A 17636-nucleotide genomic window follows, 5' to 3' on the forward strand; every position below is an offset into this window, starting at 1 on the left:
GGACCTTGGCTCCGCCAAACACCTGGAAATATAATAATTGATACTTCATTTTTTAAGATTAACATATGATTTAATTTCGCTGACCTGCAAATGTACAATTACACCTTTTATTAAGTTGTAATGAATTTGAATTAGTACATGATGTAGAAGGGTTACCTAATGTGATTTCCCCCTCAGGCAGTGATGTTTAAACGGACTGTTAATAGGATATGGAAATTTCCTTTTCCAGGCCACATCCATGTTGTAACAATTCACTGCCCGTGAGTTCCTTGGTATTTTGGAGGCAGAAGAAAGAACTTGCAGTGGTCATGGAGTGTTTGTTAAAAAATTTTAAATACCCTTTGACGTTTTGTTGGTAATTGTCTCCTGGCAACTTGGTCTGAACGACTGTAATTAAGTTTGAATCTGAATGTGAATCTGAATTCTCTCCTGGTTGCCATTCCCCCCACAGTGCCACTGGACAGCTTTTTAAAAACGCTGACAAAAATTCTCCAGTGACAAAGCCAGGAAGATGGTGGCTGCAAAGTGGCACCCGTGTGTGAATGGCATATGTGTTGAGTACTGTGGGGCCACTTTTAATGGAAGGAGACTCTCCTTCCAAACGTCCTGCCGGTAACAGCCTGGCTCAGGGGTTGCCCAGTGAGGAGTCCACCCATTTCCACTTTCCCTGGTATCATTGTCTTCTCCAGGGACTCGCGTCTTCTCATGATGGACCAAAAACACAATTGCCTCACTTTGGCCAATTCAGCTTCCAGGGGCAGTGCAGGTTTGATTGGATCTGGAACCCCCGGTTTGTCCTTTGGGCAGGCCACGGTATCTGCCAATCCCCCCCCCCAAAGGAATCCACTTTCTTCCTTCCAGCTTTCTTCATTGTTCAACTTTCACACTCATACATAGTAATAGGGAATTTTGTGGTATGAATGATCTTGACCTTGGTCCCCAGCGATGCATCCTTATGCTAAGAATTTTCTATTGTGGTGTAAAGTTGGATATCCCAGACTGAGCTGCAGAAGCAGCAGCAACTGATCTTGGGACAAATTAAGGGGAGGGAATAAAATCCTTCCTTTGTTGATCCTGCTCCTCCCATGACTGGAAGGGCTCTGCCTTGTCTCCACCAACCATGGCCACTTCTTCTGATTGTGGCAACCTGGGTTCGAATGCTGAATTCTGCTGGGTGACATTGGCCCATCACGAATTCTCAGTCTGGCCAATGCAAAGGGTGGTAAGAAAAGGGAGGAGGAGAGAATAATATCCCAAAAGTCACTTTGAATCTCAACCAGGAAGCAAAGTGGGATATAAGTAAATGCAAAGAAAGGAAGGAGACTCTCTCCCGCTCTTGATAGCAGACAGGAGAGATCCTTTCTCTCTGCCCTGTCTTTTGCCTGGTGTTTTGCTGATCTCCGCTTGTTCCCTCCCCCCCCCCAATAAAACTGCCCAAGTGTGTTAGCTGAATCTTTATCTGCACACAGTGAAAAATGGCAGCTTTCCTGGCTTCTCCCCAGTCTCCAATCGGGCCGATCCAGAACACAGTGATAAAAGAGCCATTTCTCACACAGCCGCTTTATTATCGATGCCATTTTTTAAAAAAATCTCTTGACAGATTCAGTGTTGAAACGCAGCACATTTCTGTTTCCTGCTTTTCAGATAAAGGCTTTCGGGAGGCCCGATCTGTTCATGTTTTATCTTCCTGGCCTCCGCTTCCCTCTCTCCTCGTCTCTTTGCTGGGTAACTCCTGGGTCCTCCCATCTTTCATAGCAACCTTTGCAAAAGTGGTAACCTTTTCCACCCCAGAGGGTGAAGCTATCTAAAACCCTCTCCCACCGTGGACAAAGCTGCCGCTTACTCACAGGAGAGTCCCCTGTGGGGCAGCTGCTATGCCTCTGTCATTCCCCACCCACCAAGTTTTACTTATTTACTTACAGCAGCAATGGTATTACTTTCCAGCCACATTGTGATGCAGCAATGATTGACTGACGGCGTCCTGGATCAATGAGTTGTGGGATCTGCTGGCAGAGGATGTGGTGGTCACCAAAGGCGTGGGTGTGGTTAAGCAGCATCAAGTCGCTTCCCACCCCTGGCATCCCCATCTGGATTTATGACCTCCAAAAATGGCCTATCGTGAACAGACTTGCCAACTGTGAGCCATGGATCCCTCAACTGAATCAGTCCCTCTCCTGTTAGATCACCCTCTTTTCCTAGCATTATTGTCTTTTCCACATAATGTGTGGTAGTGATGGGAGACAAGGACACCCGAAGTGTGTTGTAAAGGGCCGGTGGGATGAAGTAAAGGGCCGGGGGGGAGGCGTCCTTCGGGGCCCACCTCCAATTAGTCGAAGGACCACATGTGGTCGGCAGCCCACAGGTTGGGGATCGCTAATCTAGAGGGTAGAAAACAATAAGAGTCTTAAAGACTAACAAAATTTCACGAGTCACTCCTCCCTCCTCCCCTGCCACAAATTTTATTAGTCTGACTCTTTTCTTCTTTAGGATGCTTTGGGCTGATCCTGCGTTGAGCAGGGGGTTGGACTAGATGGCCTGTGTGGCCCCTTCCAACTCTATGATTCTGTGATTCTGCGACAGACAGACTGACACGGCCACCCATCTGGGTCTGTCTTCCTACAGGATAGGTCTGCCAGTGAATACTAGCCGTGGTGAATAAAGGGAACTACCTTCAAGAAAGCCTCAAAATAGAAGTGCCAGGGGAGAACACCAGGGGAAGGCCTTCGCCCCTCTGCCCTTCTTGTTGGCCGGCCAGGGCCATGGTGCAAAACAAGATGCTTGATTAGATCAGGGGTCCCCAACCCTTTTGAGCCTGTGGGAGCCTGTGGAATTCTGGCACAATGTGGTGGGTGGAGCCCCCAAAGGGCCACCACATGAAGCAAAGCCAGTCCCAAAATGGCTGCCAGTAAAGGTCCTTGTGCTGGGGTCAGATCACCAGAGCCAATCCAAAAGACTGTTGGACAATGAAAAGCCTTGCTGGGCAAGAACCTCATCTCCGGTCCCCACCCACTCTCTGAAAACACTTGGAGGGGGGGAACCAGGAAAGGTATGGCCACAGTCACCATGAGCACACAGGGGGGATTCTTTCCGCCATCTTGTTCAACATCTTTATGCATCTCCATTGGAAGTGGTGCTTGTTAGTCTTATCTTTCCTGGTTTTCTGGCTCTCTCCCTTCCATCCGAACTCCTAGTAAAGATTTTTTGCATCCTAGGTGTGGCTTTTTTTTACCCTTCCATTCATTAGGGAAGTACTGCGTTGCCTTGTCATAGGGTTTATTGTAAGTACGCTCAGGGGTCCTTATTTAATGTAAAGAAACTCAATCAGTAGGGTCTAAAAATGGAACCATTTCAGAGTGTTTCATTCTTTCCAGTATATCTCCTTTATCATTTCAGAGTGAAAATAATTAGTTAATTATCTTCAATTCAGCCAAAATATGACTCTGGAAAATCTTGCCGCAATGATACATGTGTTCTCATTTTTTTTAAAAAGGTTTTTAAAAAATTCACTTGCTTCGGGTTTGTAGTACAGTAGATTTTCTTTCTTTGCTCTCCAAACTGGCCTAAAGTATTACTTCTCTTTATGCTGATCCATTATCCACTTTAATAGATACAGATAGGATAGACGGGCTGCTCTGTCATCTAACTCTTTACACAAATGTGTACCTTGCTCATTTCCCAAGTCTGATTCAGCCCGATCACATAAACTTCAGTTTGGATAAATCAAATCCATCACGGAGATGGATTAAAATGAAACCATGATGGATATAAAAATAACATTTTAAAGTCAAAACTCCTACACTATCTCCCTAAATTATCATAAATTGCTGTTTTATAGACCTTCATTTCGCAATGCATTCTCCCCCCCCTCCCCCCAGTTTACAAGGCAGAAAGAATGCTGCAATCATGCATCAGCTTCTGTGCGCACCATTACCTATAATTTTGGATGCACGGATGATTTTCTTTCTTTTTTTCCTTTTTTTTTTACTGCAGAAATATTCCAATCATTTTTCAAAGGTTTTTTTTTTTTTTACTTACAGATGAAATGTGATGAAATCTCTTCTGTCCATAGAAGGCAGCTCGTGCCGTCTTGGGTAGTCTTATTACCTCAAATAGGATGACTTGTCCCAGATTGTGCAAGACCCAATTTGATTGTGCATTGGTGGTGGAAAGTAGGGATGGGCACACTCTGGCTCACGAGAGTAAATGTGGGCTGAACGTAGGCCGGTTTGCAGCTCAGGATTCGGTGTTCAGGGAATCCCCTTATTAGATGTTTTATTGGGGGGTTGGGCGATTGAGGACGACTGCCATGTTGTTGGCTGTATGTTTTTGGTTTGTGTCCTTGGATTGTTTTAATGGGATTTTATTGGGCGTTTAGCATGGACAATTGTAGCCTGCTATGAGCTGGTCTTGGGAATGGCGAGAAATTACTATTATTATTATTATTATTATTACTAGGAATAAAGCCCGCTGCCGCCAAAATGCAGTGGGCGCTAGCGGGGTGGGTGGCTGTAGGGGCAGAAGGAAGGGAGGAAGATGGTCAGGAAGAAAGAGAAGAAGGAAGAAAGGGACGGATAGAGAAAGAGATGAAGGAAGAGGGATAGAAATGCAGGAAGGAAGGGAGAAAGGAGGGAGGAAGGGATGCAGGAAGAAGGGTGCGTTGGGAGGAAGGAAGGGGCGTGGGGGTGTAGACAGCGGGGCGTGGAAGCAGCGGGAGAGGCGAAAAGGGGTGGGTGGTGGCGTGGGAGAGGTGGCAGAGGGTCCTGAAGACAGGGCGGAGAAGTGGTGGTGGAGGTGGGCGCTGATGGGGAGTGTGTGGGAGTGGAGGGGGAGAATGCGGCGGGGCGCGGGGCCGTAGAGAGTTTGGGAGGGGGGAGAACGGCTGGCGAAGTGGTAGAGGTGCACGTAGATGGGGAGGGGGGGTGAAAGTGTGGCGAGCATGCGAGGGGGGATGGGGAGGGATCGAGAGGGTGGAGAGCGCAAAGTGGGAATGGGCGGCGGAGGCGAGCAGGGGCGGGGAGGGCTTGAAAGAGGGGGGAGAGGGCGTAGCAGGAAGGCGGGGCGGAGGCAAGCAGCAGGCTGGGGACCTGGGAGAGCCTTTGGCCGCAGTAGCAGGGCGACAGCGTGGGCGGGGTTCCTGGCGACGTAGTCAAGGGCTGGGTGGGCGGCAGGCATGAGATGGCGGGCCGAGGTGCAGGAAGCCTGCATCGGAGCGTCGGCGGGTGGGTAGTGGATCAGCTGGGGCCGGGCTCCGCAGGCAGGACGTGAAGTCGGCTGGGCTCAGGGCCGTGGCTCCCCGGGCAGCAGTGGAGTCTTGGACGGACAGGGACATGGCTGGGCGGCAGGAATGCTGGCAAGTGGGGGCGGAAGGCGAAGGCAGGATCGGCTGGTGGTTGTATGGAGAGGCGTGGGCCTAGCTCGGGGCACTGTGGGGCCGGAGGCGAAGTTAGGCAGCAGGATGTGAGGGCGGGCGGCGACATGCCGAAGGCCGGCAGGTGAAGGCAGGCTCCGGTGGAGGGTGGGCGGTCCGGGAGGCGGTCTGTCAAGCGGAGGGCCCAATCGGCTGGTGCTTTACGCCAGCCGATTGAGCCCCCTGCTTGTCATTTTGGGGTCCAGAGCCCAATCGGTGGGCTTGCTCATCACGGACCGCCTCCTCCCACAGGGGGCTTAGTCTTTTATTTATACCGCAGAGCAGTTACAGATCATTATCATTATCATTATCATTATCATTATCATTGATGATGATGATGATGATGATGATGATGATGATGATGATGATGATGATGATGATGATGATAATAATAATAATAATAATAATAATAATAATAATAATAATAATAATAATAATAATAATAATAATAAAAACAAACACATGCCCTGAACTTTTTTTGGCCAGTTTGGCTTGGCTGTCCAGGGCCAGACATTTATACCTAACAGCTGATCAGCACCACTGAGCTGCCAGGTTAGAATGGCAGCCACTTCACCTACTGCTCACCACTTCAAGAGGAGGAGCAAAACTGAAGGGTTCAGCGAAGTCCCCTCCTGGGCGATCCTCAACCCCAGGAGAAAGAGGGAATTGAACTTCGGACTGGTTCAGTTGGCGTGAGGCCTGCTCGGTTTGGGATTCGATATGTGTGCAACTCCAAACCAACCCTCCCCTTTTAGGTTCATGCCTATCCCTGTCAAGTGGAGCCGACTGAGGGCAGCCCTGTAGGGTTCTCAAGGCAAGAGATTCAGAGGTGGTTGGCCATTGCCTGCCGCACCAGGAGCCTTACCACTAGGCCAGTGGTGGGGAAGATTCCCAGCTCCACTGGACGTCAGTGCAAGACCAGGGCCGTACCAGGTGTGGCCCGACTCAGACCCTCCGCTGTCCCATGGCAAGGGAATTCCCTTTTTTGCCCTGAATGGCAATGGGGCCCATGTTGGGGCAGGCCCATGTGGCAGGAGAAAAGTCAGGCTGTCCTGGCCTGCCTCCGCTCCCACTTTCCCCTGATTACAGTGTTCCAGAAGGGACAGGTGTGCCCCAGGCAGCTCCACCATGCTGTGCATGCAGAGGAAGCATTTAATTTTTTTTTTAAAGAATACAGTATTGCATAGGAACACAAAATCACATTTGTAAAAATAAAGGCAAACCCAGGGTCATGCTGCCCTATTGTGTGGTAGAACTTTGCCACCCCAGCTCCCGTGCAGGAGTGCAAATTAGAGTTGTGCGCAGCGGTGTCCGAATTGGCCGTACCAAGCCGACACAGCCAGTGCTGTGCCGCAGAGGGGGAAGGGAGGCGCAGGTGCCGGCGCGCGCCAGTGTGTGTGCACCAAGTTACGCACCGGCACCCGCGCGTCCCCTCCCCCCCTGGTACAGCACTGGCTGCATCGGCCACGAGGTTTGCCAGGCCAAATGCTCCCCTGTGCAGGAGCAGGAAGAGGCGGGGCAACTTCCCACCAAATCAAATGCTGGGCAGCAGCCCGGTGCAATGGTGGCCAGGCGGTCAACATCTCTGTGTAGTGACCCTGGACTCCCTTGGTGGTCTTCTATTTTGCAAGTGGTCTTCTATTCGCAATACTCGCTGAAAATCAAGTGTTCTGCAACTTGACACATCATCTTCTCTTCTTCTTAGATGTGGTGGAAGGCAGAGGGGGAATGTAAAGGACCTTGGAAGGATCCTGGGTCCCTAATTTGTTTCAACCTTGACCTGGATGGTCCCAGCCAGCCAAGTGTCCTCAGATCTCAGAAACTCAGCAGGGTCTGCCATGGAGACCACCCAGGAAGCCTAGGGTTCCTATGCAGGGACAAACAAGGACAAACCACCTCTGAACATCTCTTGCCTTGAAAATCGGCAGGGGCACCATAAGTCAGCTGAGAATTGGCAGCACTTTCTAGGGCCCAGTTTGTTTCTAGATGCCCACTATCTAGAACAGGTGTAGTCAACCTGTGGTGCTCCAGATGCCCATGGACTACAATTCCCATGAGCCCCTGGTGGCAGGGGCTCATGGGAATTGTAGTCCATGGACATCTGGAGGACCACAGGTTGAGTACCCCTGATCTAGAAGACTCTTCAAGAACCTGTGATAAAACCATGTGCTACACAAGGTGATTTTAAACAGGGCAGAGTCTGCACTTACTTTCTTTATTCCATTGTCAATCCTGTTGAATTCAGATCGCTTTGAACTCGGGTCTTCCTCTCCCCCCCCCCTCCCCATTGAAACAGGAAAGTCTTCTGCATCTGGTTAGAGTAGTTCAGAAGGGGATGGGGGGAGCCAAGCCTCTTTCTTTCTTTTCTTGAAGGGGAGGGAGGAGCCAGGTAGGGAGCCTCTTTCTTTTCTTGGACGGGAGGGGAGGGGGAGAAGATCGAAAAAGGCAGAGAAGGGAGAAAAAATCTTGGACCGAGTTGAGAGAAATTAGTGGCTTCTCCTTTAAGGCAAGCTTGTCATATGACCAGGTGTGGCCTATCAGAGGTTCTGTACCACGGAGCTTGCTTTCCCAATCTGGATATTCAGGCTTAAAAGCACTCTGAGATATCGCAAAATAAAGGTAGGGTCACTCCAGATCAATCCTTCTTGCTGCAGAAGGAAAATTTAAATCGCCCAAAATCCAAACGGAAATCACATTCTGTGTAGAGGGCAGGGACTGAATCGATCTGGGGTTGGAATAAAAGCTCCGTGCAGTTTACACCCAGAGTTCTACCCTTAGGCTTAGAAGGATGTTTTATGATTGCACTCAGTTACTTAGCAATATCCTCTGGGCTAAAGCTATAGTTTCACTCACTGTCTGTACTACTTTTACATTTGATAATCTTTTTTCAGCCTGTATGCAATGAGTCTGGACTTCACATCTGTTACAAGAACACATTTTCTTGCTAATCTTTTGACAATAGTTACACATATTCCATTAAATGGATTTCCTTGGTGAATGTGGGGGGTTTTTTTCCCCTTGACTTCCTGTCTTTTATTCCTGCTAATCTTAAAAGTAAATCTATCTGTAGTCTTTTAGGCTTGAATATATTATTTAATATTTGCATTTCAGGAGGAAAATCTTCAATGTGGTCTTGACCTTAACGATTTTGAAAGTCAAAATCTGCATATCAGTGTAATACCTGATCTCTGCAGCTAAAGTAGTATGCCTCGCTCTTTTAACGGAGGCACATAAACCAAAATAAAAATCAAGGGAATTCACATCTCTTCCCAAGTTTAGAACTCTGTATTATGGCACTAATTTGTGGAGTGGTGTGTGATTTGATTAGAACAAAATAAGAAGCTCTTACAAAGATCCATTCCAAGTTACTGATAGGCAGCCCACCCAAAAAGTTTTCAATAATATCCTAACAAGAGTTTTAGGAATGTGAAGAAAATGTAAAGAATCTGGTTGGTGCGAAGAACAGTACACTGCATGGTCTATTGCCAATTGTTTATTACTTATAGCACACTGAACACACAAACGCCTGAAACTGCCATGTAAGTCAGGGTCCCTGTCCAGCAAGGTGAATTTTGTTGGTTCCTGGGATCCCCAAGGTAATGCCCGAGGGCACTATCATGTTCAGCAGTACCTTTCCTGGTACTCACAAGTGTTTTTAGAAAGTGGGCAGGGCTAGGAGAGACTTTTGTCCACTTAGGCTTTTGATTGGCCATTAATTATTTGATTGGCTGTGCAGATTTTAAAATATGCTGCTTTGGTCCACTCATAGGACTTGAGATCCAAGCTACATTCTAGTTATCCATATAGGCGTGTATCCTCCCACTCCACTGGGGAGGCTGGGAACCCCACAGGTCACAATGCTGTAGAATCAGCCCATTTTGTCCAGGGGAACTGGAGTGTGGAGGAATCTGGAGATGGGCTGAAATTTCAGGAGGCCTCCAAGCCTCACCTGGAGGCTGGCATCCCTAAACATGGTACGGTCAATTCCTTCCAACATGGAGGAACCCCTTCAGCTGGGGGAAGGTTCCTTAAGCTGGAGGCAAGTTAGAGTTGCCAACTCTGGTTTGGCAAATTGAAGGTTTGGGTTGTTGGTTTGGGGAAGGTGCGGTTTGGGGGAGGGGAGTGTTGCCAGCTCCTCTCTAGCACTGGCAGGGGGTGGGAGAGTAGGGTTGCCGGCTCCATCATGAAATTCCTGGAGATTTGGGGGGTGAAGCCTGGGGAGGACAGTGTTATACAAAGCCATCAAGGCAGCCCCATTCTCCAGGGGGACTGATCTCTGGAGATCCATTGTAATTCCAGAAGATCTCCAGGCCTCACATGCTTGATTTGCAAACCAAGCACTTTTTTTTTTGTCTTTTTCCTTTTTTTATTATTGGAGGGCAATTGTTATTTTTTTTTAGTGTTTTTTATTTTTATTATATATAAAGTGTTAACAGAAAGATGAAAACAGAAAAGAACGACTAGCTAGCAAAGTAATTATTGATGTCTATGAGAATATAGTCTGATATTGTCTTAAAAAGTATATAGTCAGTTCCCATCGCATATTAACCCTAACCTAAAAGTTGCTGCTGTCTTTCTTAAGAAAGTCCAGGTAATTGCTCCACTGTTCGCCATATTCTTCCGGTGGTTTCTTATTAACCATATTAGTGAGTCTTGCCATTTTTGCTAAGTCCACTAATTTGTCAAGCCACGTAGAAATAGTTGGGGTCTCAGTCGCCTCCCAGTGCTTCGCCCACACCAACCGTGCCGCCGTAGTTGCATGGAAGAAGAGGGTTCTAGAGGAACTCGGTAAAGCACTTCAAACCAAGCACATTTTGACACAATCATCCTTACCATAGGTTCTCCTTAATATTTGTGATAGCCCTCTCTGGGAGGAGCGCTGTCCGGGGCCCGTGTCTGTCCTGCACTTCCACCTGCGTGGGCCAATCCAGATTGGGCTGCCCCTGGAGCGCCCATTCCACAGCCTGCCCACAAGTTGCCCTCGCAGCCTCGTGAACAGACCCTGACTAGCGGCTGACGGCGCCACTCCTGACCTCTCCTGCCTCGGCCGTGGAGAAAGGAGCTTGCTCGCCACTGTCAGGGCCCACCGCCAGCTCGCCCAGCCTGACACTAGCCGCTCACAGAGCCTCCCACCCAGCCCTGACTTCCCCACTGCCCCTACCGCTCCACCCCTACTGGCCTTCACTCGCTGAGACGCCCGCATCCCGCCAGCCACCTCCATGCAATGGGCCTTAAAACTAGTACTTTTATAAAGCTAAGGGGTTTTGGTACGAAGATCATGGCATCCGGCCCTCTCAATTCCTGGCAAATAGATGGGGAAGAAATGGAGATAGTGACAGATTTTATTTTCCTGGGCTCCAAGATCACTGCAGATGGGGACTGCAGCAAAGAAATTAAAAGACGCTTGCTCCTGGGGAGGAAAGCTATGGCAAATCTAGACAGCATCCTAAAAAGCAGAGACATCACCCTGCCAACAAAAGTAGGTTAAGTCAAGGCTATGGTATTCCCAGTTGCAATGTATGGCTGCGAAAGTTGGACCATAAGGAAGGCCGAGCGTCAAAGAATTGAGGCTTTTGAACTCTGGTGCTGGAGAAGACTCTTGCGAGTCCCTTGGACTGCAAGGCGAACAAACCGGTCAGTCCAAGAGGAGATCAGCCCTGACTGCTCCTTAGAAGGCCAGATCCTGAAGATGAAACTCAAATACTTTGGCCACCTCATGAGAAGGAAGGACTCCCTGGAGAAGAGCCTAATGCTGGAAGCGATCGAGGGCAAAAGAAGAAGGGGACGACAGAGAATGAGGTAGTGCAAATTTAATTGGACTCCGGGGAATGGTAGAAGGCAGGAAGGCCTGGAGGATCATTGTCCATGGGGTCGCGATGGGTCGGACATGACTTTGCAACTAACAACAACAACAACAGTGTTTTGGAAGCTTTGTGTTTCAATGTCCGACGTGATTTGTTTCTTTGGAGGTTCTTTTCTGCCTTTTACACACATACACTCTTTATTTGTTGCTGTTGTTGTTGTTGTCACTTTTTACAGCACATGGTAATTGGGACTGTTTAGAAAGTTTTAACAGCCTTTTTGGCTCTTTATATTTCTATGATTTAATTCCAAAATGGCAATGTCGCTCACTCACCATTATTTTGATGGTATTAGCAGAGGGGGAAGGAGGGAGAAATTCCACATTCAAAATAAGATTAATAGAATGCAATGGATTAGTTTGAAGAGCTTTGAAAAATGTGCATATGTACAGTTCTGCTTCAGAAGTTGACTTTTTATAAACGTATTGCGATTTCCGTCAAAGAAGCTGTGTAGGTAATTAAATATTTGCCTTTGGGAATTATTTGCCATTAATTAAAATCACAAACTTTGATGCATACCTGCTTTGCAGATTGTTAAATTTGGATCAGATGTTCACTGCCCAGGTTTCTCCTACATCCCGCAAAGATAGTTTTTGGCAAGCTTCGGCAGCTGATGCTGATGCTGCATTCTTTGGCCTACTGCCCACGATCCGGGAAAAGTCTATAAAACACAAGTTTATGGAAATGATTTGTGCAGATTGAGTATGGCTGTGGGCATCCGTTGGATCCTTAATGAGGAATCTATACTAATTTCATTTTCTCCGATTCCTGACTCCAGTCGTTACAGATTAGAATGGATATATAATTTGATGCCTGATTACCACTGGAGACACAATTGCAAGGGTAGTCAAACTGCGGCCCTCCAGATGTCCATGGACTACAATTCCCAGAAGCCCCTGCCAGCATTCGCTGGCAGGGGCTCCTGGGAATTGGAGTCCATGGACATCTGGAGGGCCGCAGTTTGACTACCCCTGCACAATTGCATTAATGCACGCACCACTCAAATCTGGCACTCGGCATTTAGTTTGTGAAAGCCATGATGGCAGAGTATTGGACTGGAATAGAACTGGTCTCAATCCCTACACTCCCATGGAAGTTCTGTTCAGCACTGGCAGGTGTTCATGGGAATTGTAGTCCATCACCATCTGAAGATCCGGTAAAAGCGTTCACAAGTCAAAGGGCCTTTCAAGAGTCAAAGCCCCAACACTCATTGGTCTCTAAGATGCTCCTGGCCTCGAATCTGTCTAACGGTTCTTCTAAACAGGCATCTTCTGTTGGGTTCAGTAAAACGTGGAGTCGCTCATCATGAGCCAGGCCATCAGCTCTATTAACATATACAGTTTAGGGGTTCCTGCCAAAGCCCATGATTGGCCCTAAGCGGAGCCCCCTGATTGGATAAATATAACAAACAATAACAGGCTGGATCCTGCGTGCCAGCCAAGGTCAATTACGTGTGCCTGATGCTAGTGCTAGGATTCCTGCTGCCTGACTGCTCACCTGCAAACACAACATCTTCCACCAGTTATTTTTTATGAAAAATGATATTAAAAAAATGTCCTCCCCATTATTTGGGAACACTTTTTAATCACTCAAAGGGTTTAAAATTTAAAAAAATCTGTTTCCTTGATTAATTGACTCAGCCTGGCCACCCAAGTACATCGATTGCTCTGTTCATATCAAAATCATGTTAAGGATGAGTTAACACAACTTGTGACCGTAACACAACTTGTGAGTATCATTTGAAATAAATCCTCTCCTGTTTAGGGCTGCTAGCCTCAACACACAGGCTGGGGCACGGGTAGTCAAACTGCGGGCCTCCAGATGTCCATGGACTACAATCCCCATGAGCCCCTGCCAGCGTTAGCTGGCAGGGGGCTCATGGGAATTGTAGACCATGGACATCTGGAGGCCCGCAGTTTGACTCCCCCTGGGCTGGGGGTACTTATCAGGAATAGAACGGCGTCCAAGGTTGTGTTCCTGCTGACACGGTGACATGCAACTGAAGTGACGTCATTATGTTTGCAATATGGCTGTGATGCTCTTGTACTGCGATGAAAACTCTATGGTAGAAGCGATTTTTACCATAGAGTTTTTGCCCAAATACCAGAGCATGGCCGAATGGCATAACGTGATAACCTTTCTTCCCATAAGGCCATGTTGCTGGCAGCGTAGCCAGGGCCCTCGTCCTGTGCGTGATAAGCCCCCCCCCCTCACCCCCGCTTGTTGCCCGGAGGGACCTGGCAGCCTTGCTCCAGCCAGAGGCCGTCTATCGAATGTGTCCAGGAGGAGAGGCATAGAGAGTCATTTCCCGGTTTGTGTTTCTCTTTTCTGTTAGATTCATCCCACCCTTCCAAAGCATCGCAAGAGCCCCACCCACTGCCTCATGCCGTCTGCGAACAAGACCAGCCCGCTGGTATGTTTCCTGTGGTTTACTGACAATGACTCAGAGGGAGCCTTGGGTTCTCAGGGCTATAAAAATCCACTTTTCCCTTGCTTGAGGGTGCTGGGGGGAATGGCGACAGCTTTTAATCGATAGCTACTGAAAATGATTGCCGTAATCTCTGAGGTAAGCCAAAAAGAATCAGAGCTTCCGGTTATAACGATATTGATCCAAGGTCACCGAGTAACCACACAAAGCGTGATCACCATTTAGAGATTTGTTCTTTAATAGAGTCGGGTGTCAGTCATAAGTGTAGGCCAGGGGTAGTCAAACCGCGGGCCTCCAGATGTCCGTGGACTACAATTCCCATGAGCCCCTGCCAGCGAACGCTGGCAGGGGCTCATGGGAATTGTAGTCCATGGACATCTGTAGGCCCGCAGTTTGACGACCCCTGGTGTAGGCGAACAGAAGTTATTCTGGGATGGAGAATTTCCGATTGTCCAGCAGTAAGCTCAGGCTGGGGCTGTAACTTCATATGAACACCCATGAACCTGCCTGGGACTAACTCAGACCGTTGACCCATCAGAGTCCGTGGCTCTCCGGGTTGTTAGGCAGAGGTCTTCCATAACCCTTCCTAACTGATCCTTTCAACCAGGGAACCCGGGGATTGAACCTGGGACCTTCTGCGTGCCAAGCAGCTGCTCTGCCACTGAGCCATGGCACCTCTTTTCAGATGCATAATAATGTTTGGATTTCTTATAAACTATTTTTTATGTCCATGAGCCTCTTGTGGCGCAGAGTGGTAAGGCAGTCGTCTGAAAGCTCTGCCCATGAGGCTGGGAGTTCGATCCCAGCAGCCGGCTCAAGGTTGACTCAGCCTTCCATCCTTCCGAGGTCGGTAAAATGAGTACCCAGCTTGCTGGGGGGTAAATGGTAATGACTGGGGAAGGCACTGGCAAACCACCCCGTATTGAGTCTGCCATGAAAACGCTGGAGGGCGTCACCCCAAGGGTCAGACATGACTCGGTGCTTGCACAGGGGATACCTTTACCTTTACCTATTTTTATGTCCACACAAGCATTGTATCGATGTGATTTTCCTGTCTTTGATTGATTAGCAGACCTCCCAGATAACTCCACAGGGGACGACATGAATACCCAGACAGATTCTCAGATCTCCTGCATGGAAGCAGAAGGTATTTGCCTGTGTTTTATGAGTACAAGCAAGAAAGAGAAGAAAAAAGGCATTCCGTTGCCTAAATCATTAATAAGTGTGGCCTTTCAGTGTTTGTGAAATGGTTTCTCTCTCGGTGGAGGATGAGATTTGTGAGCAGGCTTCTCTTTCCATTAGGTTCTGGAACCATCATTCCAGCTACATCCTGCTTCACAGCCCCGTCCAACCTTTTGGGTCCTTTACAGTTCTGACACAGCAGGGAGGGTGCAGCCACAAAATGGCTGTCATAAAATGGCTGCCCCTGGAGGCGGAGCAAGCCCCACAGTGGCTTTCTCAGCTTACTGTCAGGCACATAGTGGCTGATCTTTGCACTGTGCTGGCAGCTGCTGCCAAAGTAATTCCCAGCCAATTAAAAGCCTTGTTGGGCAAAAGCCACATCAGGCTGAGCCCACTTTCCTAAAGTGCTTGGTGGACACCAGGAAAGGCCCAACATTGGGGGCCCTGTTCTGGGGGTCTGAGTTTCCCTGATTCACACCAGCTCTGACAATCAGAGGTGAGGAGTTGGGGAGGTTTTTTCCTGAGTGCGCATGGCTATGATTTGGATCCGGACTTTGAGATGGGGGAGAGTAGGAACCTCAGTCTTTCTCCTGCACCCCAAACTGCCTGAGGGGATACTGTTTTGTGCCTCCAGAGGACCACCCCTGTGTTGATGGGTTACATACATGCACAGCCCCAAACAAGGGCAGATACCTACCTCACAGGGTTGTTGTAGTGGAGATAGAATAAAGGTGGAGAGAGCTACCCTGTAAATAAGGGAGAAAGAGTCAAAGCGACTAAAAGTAACCATGGATCTTACCAAGTCCCTATCCCCCTTTCTGTTCAGATTCTTCAATACCCCACGAGGAGAACATCGAGGGGGTGAAATCCCTGGATCCTGAAGTGGATGAAAATAGTCAAGAAAACAAAGGGGAAGAGGAAGGTAAGACGGACTGTTTAATGGCATGCAACAGGAAAGCAAAACCATGTATGGAAGCAGGGATTCCTTGGAAACTGCTGGGGTTTTTTGCATGCCACCTCTAAGGCAGAGTTGGGGAAGGAAGGGGAAAAGACCTCAACCACCCAAATGCAATTGTTGATTAAACAACAAAAGCTGTCCCAGGTGGGATTGATATGCATATGGCATTCTCATTAGAAGGAGAGATCGTGACCCAGTCCCTAGCCAGGGAGTACGGGGACCAAAGGTATGGATCCACTCCCCGTAAGACTGCGCTAGGCTCAGGTCTGGATCCAGAATTGGAGGGGCTTAAAACTTTTCACTTCCTAACCATGCACGCTTCAATTTAAAGGATGAGAAGTTGGCTTTCAAACACAGCATTAACTGGTTTTGAAATAAACTGATGAGAGCTGGAGCTCCCAATATCTCACATTGTTGCGGAGGGAACGTTGTATGCTAAAGTTAGGGCCATTTTGCACTTCTAAAAACATAACGTGAAGCAACCACAATTGATTAACGCTATAAAAAACCGTGCACCTCCCCCTTGCCATTTCATACCTCCTTGCTCTCTTGCGTTCTTCTCCCGCATGGCTGCGGAAAGGACTTACAATACCAGCGAGTCTCGCCCTGCCTGTCAATCATGGCAGCCAGCCAATCTGGTTTCTCAACGCTTTAAAGGGAAAATGATAGGTTTTTTTTTAAAGTAAAACTTCTCCATTGTTATGCATATAATCATAGATGCATAGTGCATAGTTTAGCCAACCGATTTTGGAAGTTTGACACTTGAACAGAAATAATTTTTTCCAGTTTTTTATGGGTGGGGCTGTGCTTTGAGAGGCATGCTTTGTGTGCCAACTGGTGGGTGGAATTTTTTTTTGTTCTGCCTCTATGGACCAACGTGTATTCATTGTTCCAGGCAGCTTGCTCCCCCCCCCCAAAAAAAAGCCCTGTTCCAGGGAGAAGGGAAAGGAAGTTGGGCATGAGGGTGGGCGCTGGAGACGGAGATTGCACTATTTCTGGCCATGTTGTTATGCACTGCTGTCATGCTGGTGGTTGCTGGTTGCTCTCCTCCCGCACACACAACAAGGCTTAGGGAATCCAGTTTTGTGGATTCCCCAATTAGCGAGTTAAAATGGAGGATGTGGCTGGGAAATTTCTGCTGGGATGCTGGGTGCAGACGGCGTCGTTTGAAACACCAAAAATATGACATCTGCAAAAGGTAAGTGTCACACTTTATTTTCAGAGTGTGGAATGTTCCTTAAAATTACTATTCAGGATTAGGTGGTCGGAGTATCAATTTGTAACATGTGCACAGAATTAGTGACGAGAGCACAGCAAACTGCTGAAAAGGTAAACTAAGGGTGGAGTAACAAAATTAGAATCCAGTAGCACCTTTAGGACCAACATTTATTCAAGGCATGAGCTTTTGCGTGCAAGCACTCTTCCTCAAACGAAAGGAACAACCATCATAACAGTGGAAATAGAAGGCAAAAACTAATTATGGTAAACTAGTAAATAAGCCCACTGCAGTCAGAATGCAGCGGGTGCTAGCGGGGCTCGTGAGCCTGGCGGCTTGTGCTGGGGCAGGGGCAGGGGCGGCTCGGCGTGGGACTACCCGTCCCATTGCGTGGGCGACCTCTTACCCGGAGCAGGAGGTGAGTCCGCAGTGTAGGTTCCAGGTCCGTGGTTGCTTGCGTAGGCGGCCACGCGAGCGGCGGCATGTTGCAGTGTGTCGACTGGGCCTCTCTGCTGCTCCTAGTATGTCCCCTCATAACCTGTCATTTGCCAGGAGGGACATGGCAACCCACATCATGCTCAGTA

General features: G+C 48.3%; 1 protein-coding gene and 1 long non-coding RNA gene across 6 annotated transcripts in view; one reads left to right on the top strand and one right to left on the bottom strand.

Annotated features, from left to right (window-relative positions):
* The window catches only part of MACROD2 (mono-ADP ribosylhydrolase 2), a 1296381-nt gene that overhangs the window by 1191283 nt on the left and 87462 nt on the right, over positions 1-17636 (top strand). For 4 of the 5 annotated variants that reach the window (XM_077316459.1, XM_077316450.1, XM_077316428.1 and 1 more), the window contains 3 exons: positions 13604-13681; positions 14766-14843; positions 15705-15800. In XM_077316459.1, coding sequence (XP_077172574.1) covers positions 13604-13681; positions 14766-14843; positions 15705-15800 — 252 coding nt within the window. The remainder of the gene's footprint in view (positions 1-13603; positions 13682-14765; positions 14844-15704; positions 15801-17636) is intronic. The other variant, XM_077316439.1, reaches the window with a different exon arrangement.
* LOC143827147 (uncharacterized) lies at positions 1893-15765 on the bottom strand. Its single transcript, XR_013227202.1, has 3 exons — positions 15678-15765; positions 11788-11929; positions 1893-2003 (listed from the first exon to the last, which is right to left on the bottom strand). It is a non-coding gene; the product is annotated as an uncharacterized LOC143827147 (long non-coding RNA).

Source organism: Paroedura picta, chromosome 1, assembly GCF_049243985.1.
Source record: "Paroedura picta isolate Pp20150507F chromosome 1, Ppicta_v3.0, whole genome shotgun sequence".
NCBI classification, from domain to species: domain Eukaryota; kingdom Metazoa; phylum Chordata; class Lepidosauria; order Squamata; family Gekkonidae; genus Paroedura; species Paroedura picta.